Source organism: Epinephelus moara, chromosome 9 (genome assembly GCF_006386435.1).
Source record: "Epinephelus moara isolate mb chromosome 9, YSFRI_EMoa_1.0, whole genome shotgun sequence".
NCBI classification, from domain to species: domain Eukaryota; kingdom Metazoa; phylum Chordata; class Actinopteri; order Perciformes; family Serranidae; genus Epinephelus; species Epinephelus moara.
In genome coordinates this window covers 15,207,766-15,220,556 of record NC_065514.1, presented here as the reverse complement: position 1 = coordinate 15,220,556, position 12,791 = coordinate 15,207,766, and the positions used below count along the sequence as shown (strand labels likewise).

Genomic DNA, 12,791 nt, shown 5'->3' with positions numbered 1-12,791 from the left:
TACAACTAGGCCTACTGTAAACAACAACAGGACATAACTAGAAAATAAGAATGACAGAGAGCTGCAGATGTAATTTCACTGTTAGAATCTACAACCTGTGCAGTTATAACTTAAAAGTCAAACTACATACAGTACATTGCAAAGTAACAACAACAGAGCTCTCTTGGTAAGTGGCGTTTTTCTTTTATCTCCATGGTAACAGATGAAAGAGCAAGAGGGTAAAAGTTCAAGGTGTAATGTTATGAGACAGTTGTACATACTTTTCAAGGTCAGTTGTAGCACCTACTTCAAGTAAAAAGAAAAAGTAAGTGGAACGCACCCCCAGTTTTGGAACTCCCATGATGCATTGGTGGATATAAACAGGAAGTATTTAATCATTAATCATTTGCTGCTTTTTTTAGCCTATGGTGGCTTACAATTATCATTATTAATGATTATTATTAATAATTAATAATTTTTATTCAAGGGCACTGGCGGCTTACATTTTGACAAATTGCCGTTAATAAAACATTTGAGAATTAGCTGTTAGCATAGCTTGTTAGCAGTGTACCTATGGATGTGGAGATAAATATCACTGGATTAATTTGACACAGAAGAAAACTTAAATAAACGTGAGGATTTGTAGGTAAGTTCTGGAGTTATAATAAGCGTCTTTATGATTTCAAAGCGAATTAATGCACTCACAATGAACACTGGAAATGTGTGTCTGTGTGTACTGTGTGTTCAGGTTTATGAGTTATGAGAATAACGATTTAGCGTGTATGACGACAACCGGCTGCTGCTGCTGTTGACAGTGTTGGCAAGCGAACCAAACTATAATAACTAGTAAACTTCTCTTTGTTTTGTTTTTTAAAAACTCACCTGTCCCGTCCACACACCTTTCCCTCCACTAATTCATAAGCAAGTAAACGCACTCTGACTCTACTTTGCTACTCTCAAATGACCTGTAGCACATGCTAGCTAACATTAGCTACTGTTAGCTGCCGTTACAACTCCCATCTGTCTACCTGTATGAATCTGTTCTTCTAGCTGGACTTACACAGTTTGGGCTGGCTCTTAAAGGCTTCCTTATTGCATCCAAAATTATAATAAGAAACTGTATAAATGCAAGCACACCTTACTATAAAGGACTGGATTGATTTAATGAGTGTAACAGCCTCATATGAGTTAAAGGGACAGTTCACCCCAAATCAAAAATACATTTTCTCTCATACCTGTGGTGCTATTTATCAGTCTAGATCAATGGTGTCAAACTCATTCTAGCCACATACAGTCTGATTTGACCACAGGTGGCAAATTTTTCCCTTTTTTTGTTTAAAGAGGTACATTTTAAAAATGCTAATCCATCTGTAAAACAGATGACAAACCACCTGTGATGTCGTCAACAGAATAAATGCAATTTCAACAATATCGCTCAGTTTTTCCCACATTCAGTCAGTCGACTACTCACTGTCAATACATATGCATTTTTCCTTATATTTCCACTCCCGATCCTGACAACACCACACCAAACTTAATGAAAGACAAGTACTGTTTTCTGGTCAGAGTGGAAAAGCTACTCAGTGCTTAACTTGCTCCTGAAACCTGGCACCTCTTGGCCTTCACAAGTGCATCACTATTAGGTGTGCAAGGTCATCCAGTGGGCAGGACTGGACCCTGTTGTAGGCCGGTTCTGGCGCCAAGGCTATATGTGTGACTACCCTGATCTAGATTATTGCCAAGTGTTGGCGATATCGACTGTAGAGATGTCTGCCTTCTCTCCAGTATAATGGAACTAGATAGCACTCTGCTTGTGGAGCTCAAAGCGCCAAAAAAGTACATTTGAAAAACTCAACAGCAATGTCTCTTTCCAGAAAGCATGACCCAGTTATTTAAGATAATCCACAGACTTTTTTGTGAGCTTTTTCATGTCGCAACTAATTTGTCTCTACCAGAGTACACCCACCAATGGTATCACAGTACAGAGGGAAGCTTACATTGTCTCATCGATTAGAGCAGTGGTCCATCTGGGCCTATACAAAAAATTATGAATGAATATTTAATTGACTGTATCAGTATGTTGTGCCCACCCATTTCCTAATAAAGAGGCAAACTCTAGCTAAAAAAATGTAATTTAATTTTATTTAATTTAAAAAATACCTTCACGGAGGACCTATTTGTCGCCGTTTGTGCATGAGAATTGTAAGTGTTTGACACATGAAAAGCCCTGATTGGCAGCCAGTGTGAGGGATGATAACATTTACTGTAAAAGGAGAAAGCCATGAGTAGGACAAGAGAAATGAAAACACCAGCAAAGACGACCTACCACTAAAAGACAAGCGAAAACGTGTCAGTAGACAGTATCAGGAAAGCTACCTGTCTTTTTTTTTTTTAATTTTTATTGTCTTATGTCGTGGTAAGAGCGATAACATGTAGAAGGTATTATGCACAGATATAAATACAGGTGTGCCTTGAGATTTTGTCCAGGCTTTGGTATCTAAACTGAGACAAAGATTACCAAATGAAGGCCCACACACACACACACACACACACACACACACACACACACACACACACACACAGTAGTTAAGGGTGCCACTCATTAGTTACTGTAATTGCATGCTTTTAGTGACACACTAAGAGAAATGGTGATTATAATGATTACTCTGATGTGACAGTGTGTGCTGTTTTATTATTCCATTTACATGTGAAATGTAAAACCGGCACTCATTGGGAGTAATTATATGTTGATAAAAGACGACCCAAAACCTTGTTTTTGCAATTACCTGAAATTACTCATTTACAAAAAGACTAGTCACAGTTTACATTCTGCTCCACATCTATTATCTCCTGTAATGTGATTAGAGACCATCCACACACACAAACCCACACTGATGCACATTATCCTGTGACACCTGCCATCACCCTGCAGCTGCTCTGTTATTTTACTCCCCTGAGGAGACGTTAAGTGTCGACAGTCTGCAGCAGCCGCTCTGTGCATCAGGTATTGTGCATACAGCCCTGGTGGCTTGTTAAGAAACTGACTGTATAAATTATTAGACACTGATTCTGTGTTATCTCTTTGCACCCAGCCTCTCAGCGATAACATCTGCTATAAGTTTGGCTGTTGACAGAAAATTAAGACAGAGCCACATATTTTAAACCTCGAGGCGAGTTCAGCAGCACAATAATCCAATTTAAAGCTGAAGAAATATGTTTCAGCAATACTTGAACTCATAAGCCTATAGAAATAAATTCTGCCCTTCCGTTCCGCATGGTTGTTAAATGTTATCACTCTCTGAAATTAAGTATCCACTAAAAATGTCATGGAATTGATTAATGGCATTAATTTAAAGGAAATACGTGAAATTTTTATATTAGATTAGATAAGTCAGCTCCTTGGTTGATAACTTGTGTTAATTTTAAGAGCTCCTTTATTGTGTATTTATTTAATTTTATTTTTATGTGATAGGGAAAGGGATGATGTAATTTAATGTAGTTCCAATACAGAGTATGGGACTGATGTGCCGCACAGAGAGTTTATAGCTATTTATGATTTTTAACTCTTGTCCCTAGTTGGGCTTTTACATGTCGACCTAAAATGTTGTATAAAATATACAATTTTAAACATCATACAACCACCATACTGTAATTTTCTTATATATTTTTTTGTCTTAATATTCATTCTGAATCTTAAAATAGAACTTCATGTTAAGTGTGAAATCCAAAATAAGATGTACCGGTCATCTGGGTCAGAGCAAATGCTTTCATGTATCACATATGATATTTAATTATTTATTGATTTAATATTCCCATTTGATAATCATTAATATCTGTCTTCACATATTGATAGCAATATTATTTTTCAGTATTTACTAACATAATTTATTTTTTATTATTTATTTTCTTTTTTTCTAGCTAAAATAATTAGAATATTAGTTTAACATGATCTCACTTTGGGATGTTTATTTTTTTTTATTTTTTTTTTTAATTAAAGCCATTAATTCTGTAACTAAACATTTAATCTTTATTTTGTTAATTTCAGGGTTGACAGGGTTGTTATTTATTGTTTTTATTTTCTGCGTTTAATTCTTTTTATTGCTGTTTATGTCAAAATATATCATTTCTACCTGGCAGGTATTTTTTAAATTAGCTTTTTATTCAACTTTTTCATCATTTTACTTTTTTTTATTGCTGTTTATCTTTGTTGCCAGACATCACTGCTAGTTATTTGTTTTTTTAAATGGGCTTTTTCATCATCGTATTGTGGTTGTTATCACATATTATATATTCTTGTAGCCCGTATAAATGTGATTAAAGGAGCTTAATGTGCAGTCAGTTTACCCTGGGTAAACAATGGTTGATGATGATGACGATTGTAAAGCTCTTCAAAGCATATCAACTATTAAAGTCACAACTCAAATAATATAAAATGACAAGACACAATCTTTTTTTTTGACTTCATTATGACATTTATTAAGCAAATGCTGCTGGGAAATCGTTCATGATGAGTCATGGGATTGCAAACAGTAGCACCTCATTTATTTCTGTATTTAAATTCAAGTCCATCCTATGCATACAAGAATGCATGAATCTGCGCATTTACAGTTTTTATTTTTCAGTTGCACTCAGGTAAACATAACAGACACTGATAAAAAGCATGTTTAAGGCTAGGAGTTTCTTCAGGTTTTCGTTTTAAGCTTTAACTGCTTCAGTTACTGGATGTATATGGTCATGTGTCTATCATACCGCTGCCCGTCTCTATCATCACTCTGTATGTTGTGTATTTGTTAGTTTCTTCTTTTCTTTTTTTGGCTCAGTTGGTATCTTCACATGTCAAGTAAGGCGTCTTCAGTATCTTTGTAGAGGACCCTGCTACCCGCCTGTCCTGCCCTCCCTCCCACCCACCCCCTTAATACTTAAACTCAAAAAACCTCTCAACTTGAATAATATTTCTCTCACTCTCCCACCCACATTGCATTTATTCCTTTTACATATTTACTCTTTTTACAGTGTATTTCTACCATACATACAGATAAGAGAGGAAAGTACTCCACTCTCCTGAGCTAGCATGCAGAGACCCCCCTCCCTCCCGCCCTCCCGCCCGCGAGCTCGCCCGTAAACTGCAGAAAGAAAGGAAAAAGAGGATAAAATGTCTCAGTCACTTGCTCCCGACCACATCTGCAGCGAAGCCCATTTAAAGCTGTCACTCAACATGCAGTTTGGAAATTTGTAGCATTTTTAAGTTTTGGCTTCTCTCTATGATTTTGTTTTTGTATGTTTGAGAGTGGTTATCTTTATTACATCGCTCTAGCTGTATGATTTTTCTTTGTTATGTTAGTTCTGAGTTGATTGCTTGTCTTCGTGTCCTCTCCTCTGGTCGCGGAGTTCGCTCATTCGGCCTCGGTGACCTGCTTGATGGACTGGGTGGAGTGCTTCTCCGTCTTCTTGGTCGTGACCTTCTCCTGCATCACCTCCTCCACGTCTTCCTTCACTGTTTCGGTCACAGTGACGGATTTGGTGACGAGCTTGGAGCCATCCTCTCCGGTGGTAATCGTCTCGACGGTTTTGGTGATCACCACCTTCTGGCTGCCGTCTTCCTTGACGGGGCTCTCGTCCACGCCGTTAGCGATCACGTCAACTTCTTTCTCCTCGTCCTTCTTCTCCTTCTCCTCTGGGCTGCTCTTGTCTAATTCGCCGTTCATGGCGACGTCCTTCTTTTCTACCTTCTTGTCATCTGTTGATTGACTCTTCTTCTCTGATTTGTCTTCAGCAGCTTTAGGGGCCTCAGGCTTGGCGGTCTCTGTCTTTGGGGATTCAGCTTTTGGAGATTCAGGTTTCGGGGATTCTGATTTGGGGGAGCTTGGTTTGGGGGATCCAGCTTTTGGTGAGCCTTCTTTGGGGGACTCAGATTTGGGAGATGATGCAGGCTTGGGGGATTCAGATTTAGGAGAGCCAGGTTTAGGTGATTCAGACTTGGGGGATCCAGGTTTAGGTGACTCAGACTTGGGGGATCCAGGCTTTGGGGATTCAGATTTGGGAGAATCAGGTTTTGATGCTTCAGTCTTGGCAGCCTCTTCCTTCTTATCTTCGGACTTTGCTGCTTCTGTTTTGGGAGCTTCCGTCTTGGCTACAGCTTCTTCTGATTTGTCATCCGCTTTCTCATCTTTTACCGTCTTCTCATCTTCCTTTTTACCTTTGTCTGCATCCTCTTTTTCCTCCTTCTCATCTTCGCTTTTGGATACTTTGTCACTGCCTGCATCTTCATCCTGATCACCACCCTCTTCTTCAGCACCAGCTTCCTCCTCTCCTCCGCTTCCTTCCTTGTCTCCGGCCTTCTCTTTGTCAGGAGAGGCTTTAGACTCTGGAGCTTTGGAGCACAGCACTGTCTCCTCAACTTCCTCCTCCCCTTCTCCTCCCTCTTCTCCTTCTCCCTCATCACCTCCCCCTGCATCACCCCCCTTTTCACCCTCATCTTCACCTTCTCCCTCACCTTCCTCTTCCTTCTCTCCTTCCTCGCCACCTTCTCCCTCCCCTTCTTCCTCCTCATCACCACCTTTTCCCTCTTCCTCCTCCTCTTCTTCCTCCTCGCCAGGTGCGCTAGCGCTGACTTTGGCTTCAGTGGCGGCTACAACTTCCTCCTCACCTTCGCCTTCTCCCTCTTCTCCTTCACCCTCTGCTCCCTCCTCGCCCTCTTCCTCCTCTCCCTCCTCTCCTCCAAGTGTGGCAGACAGCTCTTGTGCTATCTCTGCCAGGGATTCGTCAATGTCAGACTTGTCATCCTCCACCCTCGTCTCCTCGATGATCTCCTCTACAAACTTGTGGTGCACCTTAAGCTTGGTAGTGTCTGATTTAGACTTGGAGATTTTGGTTGGGGTAACGGCCTGACGGTAGGGGAAAGTGCTGAAGTGGGTCTCCTCGCCCTCAAGGAGTTTCCTGGGGACGACAGATGTATGCATTGTGCATTCAGTCATCACTTTTGGCGTAAATTTCGTTAAATGTTATTTCTAGTACTTTTCAAATGTTAGATGCGTGTCAGTATGTACCTGTATGCAGCAATCTCAATGTCCAAGGCCATCTTGACATTGAGCAGGTCCTGGTACTCGCGCAGGTGACGAGCCATCTCCCATTTAGTGCTCTTGAGCTCATTATCCAGCTGGTGAATTGTCTCCTGAGGAAAAACAGAGCAGACGAAACACAAGGTCGATTAACTGCGACAGAATGACTTGCAGGACGAACCTACATCCTCTTTTTCAGATCCATTCATGCTGCTTTGAATATCACTGCTCACGGATTATCAAAACTCACTTCCAGAACCCTTTTATAATTCACCTTTAATTTAAACTCCTATCTTTTTATTCTCTCTGCACATTTGTATAAACTCCACTCTGTGCACCGAAGGCTGCTGCTTTAATATATTCTGACGCAATACAGTATTCTAGAGATGTTGAATGCCTCTTTTTCAAGGACAGCCTCCACACTTGTCAATACACCCCCCCACCCTCACCCCCACCCCCCCAAAATCTCAGTGGTGTGATGCAAGGACAGAGCCAATGAAGGCATCGACCCATGCCTCTGACTCAGCAATACAGAGGGGGAGAGAGAGAGAGAGAGAGAGAGAGAGAGAGAGAGAGAGAGAGAGAGAGAGACTGCTGCAGTGTCTCCCTTTAACTGTTTCCTCACACTTGGAAAGTCAGCGCAGTGATGATGCGCTCATGGCAGTCGTTACGCAGCAAAAAATGTTTCAACACAAGTCCTTAACCATGATATAGCAAAGGGAATACAATCCATTTACTGTTATTAAGTTAATTTGCGCTTTTTAAGTCTCTCAAATAAAAAGTGCGTCATTAAGATATAGGCCTAAAATAAATGTGAAATAAAAAGCAAATTAACTTAATCCATCCTGTCAGTCACCATGACAGCAACCCAGACTCCCATTATTAACTTTTAAATACACAAAACATTTGTTAAAACATTAAATAATATGCTATTTAATATGTAAAATTCTATTCTGGCTATCTTTACGCACGGCTCTGGTGCTGCACGGAGCTGTCTCCTACCTGCAGGCTGGACAGGTCGCTGTTGTGGCGGTCCTCGATGTCGTTCAGCTGCCTCTCCAGCGAGTCCCTTGTCCCGCGGACAGACTCCAACTCCACCGTCTTGGACTGCAGCTGGCGGCGGTAGTCGGATATCTCATCACGGGCGGACTTGATGGCGTCCTTGTTCTGCTCCGCAGCCTCGGTGAGCTTGGCGTAGCGGCACATGAACCAGTTCTCCACCTGCTGCAGGTTCTGGTTGGAGTGGCCCTCCAGCTCGCTGCGGATCTCCCGGAGAGCTTCGGTGATGTCTGCCTTCTGCAGGTCTTTCCTCTCCACGGTCACCTGAGACGCCTGGATCTGGGCGATGAGGTCGCTCACCTCTTCCTCGTGGTTGTTGCGGATGAAGGCGATCTCATCCTGCAGCGACTGAACTTTCTTCTCCAACTCGGACTTCACCAACTCCGACTCGCTCGAGTCCTTCTTCAGGACGCGGATGATGGCCTCTGTCTCCTCCCGGATGCGAGCCTCTTCGTCAAAGCGGTCCCTGAGCCGCTGGATGTCCTCCTCGATGTGGTCGGTGTCGAGCTGGATCTGCGCCTTTTCGTGGTGGATCTGCTCCAGCATGGAGCGCAGCTCCTGCAGCTCCTGGTCGTAGAGGTCGCCCAGCTGGGTGCGAGACACCTGCTTCTGCCGCAGTGCCTGGATCTCCGCCTCGATCTGCTTGTTCTGCTGCTCCAGGTAGTGCACCTTGTCAATGTAAACAACAAATCGGTCATTGAGCCCTTGAAGTTGCTCTTTCTCATTAGATCGCTTGTAGTCTCCGTTCAGGATGGAGGTTTGACTATAATCAACGCTGTCGGCGGAGCTGAGCACCGTTGAGCCGTAAGCTCGGGACACAGGCAAATTCACGCTCCTCTTGTAAGACGTGGTCATGGTGGAGCCGGGGCTTGCCCGGGACCAGGACTGGGAGCGAAAGCCGCTGGAGGGGGTGCCGCTGGAGCGGCTGTAGCCGTAGCCGGTCGTCCTAGTATCCATAACTCTCCTGAAGGGGCTCCCTACCGTGTCCACCGGGTAACTCATCCGGTCAGACTGCCCGGGATGTGCGCAGGAATGAAGGGGGACGGTGCAGGAGGTGAAGGCGGTGGGCGAGTATGTATGTGGGTGTATGTGTGTTATGTGTGTGTGTGGCTCTCACAGCGACTGAGGGCTCCTCCGCCTGCTCCTTATATATCAGAGGCTGTGCCGCTAACAAGGCAAGTCCAAGCAGTTTTGTTTCGTCCATTGACGGAAGGGAGGGGAGGGCGCATCCCCCTCTGGCCGTCTGCTAATGGTCCGGGGTCCCGCTCAGTCTCAACCACGTGGGCTGCAAGCGATACATGAGTGTCAGATTTACTAAGACACACACACACACACACACACACACATAGATATTAATAAGTTTATCTGTAAAAAAAAAACTAAAAAAAAACAAGCACTTTAAAGTAAAAATCAGCTGTAATCTCATCAGAACTTCACCATCATGAATCCATAAATCAAGTCATGAATCTGACTGATGTTATGAAACAATCCTTGCTTTACTGCTCCAGTCATTTCAGCACCACGGACAGCGACCAGCCAAACAGCAGTGTGTTGTTTCCTCGGCTGAAAAACTCTCTGTGATGACATGACAGCAGTCTTCTGTAAAGCTTATTGAAGTGAACTATGAATGCGTGAACTTGAACAACCTAGCAATTTTTTCTGTACTTGCACTGAATATTCCTGACACAGAGTCTGAGGACTGTGAAGACTTTGCCGTGCTTGACTTGTCACTTGAACTTCTTACATGAAGTGATCCTCAGCTCATTCACGCCTGTTTCCAAACGTCCCACTACATGAGTGATTGTGGTGGCAGGAGTCGGCATAATATTCTGTGAATTATAGAAATATGTGTTGATATATTTTCCCACTTGTGCTTTTTAACATTCAAAGTCACAAAAGTGAAGCACCAGCAGTTTTTTTTTCTTTCAGTTAATTATTCTTAAAAATGTGTTTTATTGACATTCTGCATTTTTAGCTTTCAAACTTGTTGATCCTCAGTAGATGTTTAATAGAACTCAGGTCCACTCATTGCTTCCTAAATCGATTCATTCATGTCTCAAAACTAATTTTAATGTCTTTTTTCATTTTAGATAACATCAGTGAAGCATAAAAGGTGAAATGTTCATCCAGCAGCCTGTCAAAACACTGCAAAATGTGAAGATATAACAGGTAACATGTACTTCATACATCTCATAAACAGAAGCATTAAACAAGTAATGTACTTGTTATTGTAGTTTTTTAACTTTTGGATTTACATGGGATTACAAGACACTTTTATTTTATATATGTCTTTCGGTCTTACATTAAGAAAATGTGAAAAAGGGACAAGTAAAGCCACACAAACTAAAAACAAAACAAAAACAATATCCCAAATGAGCTGTTCATATAAGGAACTACCAAATATTTACCTATTATCTCAATAAAGTGCATTTTTTTCTCTTCTCACAGGCTTTCTCCAGACATCAGCCTAATTTAGATGTTTCATATGTGAATAGCTGACTCAGTTTTGTTTGCATTTTCCATATTTACAACATCTATTTTTATCTTACTAGAGAAAATATCACTCACAAGTAAAAGGACAGTAGCAAACAAAGTTAAACTTATTTTCTCTATCGTTTGGACAGCACATTGGACAGATCTGCTTTTTATATGCAGCATAATTTTCCATATTAATTTTTTATCATTGTAAAAATATGCAGTCAAGTTCTAGTCCATGTATCATCAGCCCACTGCTCTTTGTCAGTGGGCTGATTATACATCAGCAGTGGGTTATTATCAGGCAGTGGGCTCAAGGGTGCAGATATGCAAAATACCCCCCCACCACTCCTATATAGAAGTAAGACACACACTTTTTTGTGTTGTGTTTTGCATCTCGTTGTAGTCAAAATGCATCATTTTGTGGTTGCTGTGTGTCTCTTTGAGGTGAGTTAATGTCTTTTTGGTCATTGTTTTGCCCCTTTTTGTGGTCATTTTAATCTCTTCCCGGTTTATGTTAATTTCAGTGACATTTTGCATGCGAGAGCAAGGGGGCCCCCCTTACATATTGGGCCCCTGGGCCTGTGCCTTGTAGGCCCGTTCAGTGATCTTCTCATGCCCTTTGTCCTTGCCAAACAGATTCTCTAAACAAACTGATACTGATCTTTTTTGTTATTAGAAAAAGTCTCACAAAACCCAGAAGTACAAAGTAATACAAATACAAATTTGACCAAAACCTGAATAAATATTTGCCTTGTCAATGTACTTTTGTCCATGTCAAGTAACTGACTTCATAACTAAGCTTTACATATCTTCCAATGAGCCTCTCTCACTGAGCCACTATAGCTAACTCAGATAACTGCACAGCTTTACTGTATAGTGTTAATATTTGTACACCACACAGAAGCACATCATGTACACTTTCCCTTCTAGGAGGAGTGTTTCTAAAGCTATTTGTAGGATCCCCACTACTGTAGGTGCAAAGCCATGTGGGCTGTGTGGCTTTTCCGTCCATTTGCTGAGGCCTTTCCCCCGCGATTAGTGAAGTGTCAGTGCGGGGCTGCCCGTCTGGTGGCTCGGCCCCACTGACAGGCTATTGATCTTCCATCAATCTCGATGCTTCGCTCTAATCTCAGGTCACTCCGGTCGATGCGGGAACGATTACCAATTGTTGGAAGTAATGCAGCAAAAACAGCTGCATTAGTGCTTTTAGGGGATCCATTACTTATTGTGTTTAATTCTGTCAGAATTCTCACAGCACTCCTCCACAAGTGCAGCCGCACTGAAAGTCCTGCAAGTACAAACAGCGATGGATCGAGACATAAACTTGTACACGTGTTGGATGTCACTAGTTAAGTGGCAATTCTTGCACTCGGGGGTAATTTCCTTACAGAAGTAAATCAGGCATATATAAGGTATCACTTTTAAAACTCTGCCTGCAAGTAGAGAACTTAGTCTGCTTCTCAACACTGAATTAGACTTTCACCATTAATCACCTGTCTACATTTTCTTGTTTCCCTCATTGGCTTTCCACTGCAAGCTTTAGTCAAGCAGACCTAATGCATCAAGCATGGCCAATTTTAGATTGCTCCAGAGACAGAAAGGCAGAGAGAGAGAGAAATAGAAAGAGAGCGAGACAGAGAGGGATGAAGAGACGATCACAATGGCTTTCTCCTGTGTGTGCGTGTCTGTCTATTTTAAGCACTAATATGTATTGTAAATGCTTATGCTCCCAGCAGCCGCACCCAGAGTCTCTTCGCATGCTGATGTTAACAGTGCCCTTGACCACTGCTCTGGATACTTTCTCCGCTCAGGCCTTCCTGCTGGCGGCAGGGTTTTTTCGACGCATATATTTCATTGTTGGGCCGTTCACTCAGGACCTGGAGGTGCTTTTGGATGCCCTACGAGGGCGGCGGTGGTGTGATGTACACGGCGGAGTGAGGGATGTGTGGGTTGGGCAAAAACAGGGGAGTCATTCAACATCAGTTCTGGGCTCCAGCGCACTGCAGAAGGGTTGGAGTGTTTTCAAATGGCACTGCAGCAGAAGCAGGCTCGAGCAGAAGCAGACGAGCCCATCCCAGTCAGCCCCAGTCTGTCCCAGCTTCTAATCTGCAGAGACCAGTCCACAGAGAGTGCACTCTCCTTAGAATGAGGTCAAGGCATGGGCGTCTTAAGGTGACATAGTGCAGGGGTATGTTGTTATATATGCTGATACACAGA

General features: G+C 42.5%; 1 protein-coding gene across 2 annotated transcripts in view; it reads right to left on the bottom strand.

Moving 5' to 3' along the window:
* Window positions 1–5,089: 5,089 nt before the first annotated feature.
* nefma (neurofilament medium chain a) overlaps window positions 5,090–12,791 on the bottom strand; it is a 36,253-nt gene continuing 28,551 nt past the window's right edge. Inside the window, exons 2-4 of one of the 2 annotated variants that reach the window (XM_050053057.1) lie at window positions 8,040–8,765; window positions 7,026–7,150; window positions 5,090–6,915 (exon numbers count right to left, since the gene is read on the bottom strand). In XM_050053057.1, the coding sequence (XP_049909014.1) occupies window positions 5,373–6,915; window positions 7,026–7,150; window positions 8,040–8,642 (2,271 nt within the window). In that variant the 5' untranslated portion in view covers window positions 8,643–8,765 and the 3' untranslated portion in view covers window positions 5,090–5,372. Of the gene's footprint in view, window positions 6,916–7,025; window positions 7,151–8,039; window positions 9,368–12,791 lie in introns of those variants that run through there. The other variant, XM_050053056.1, reaches the window with a different exon arrangement.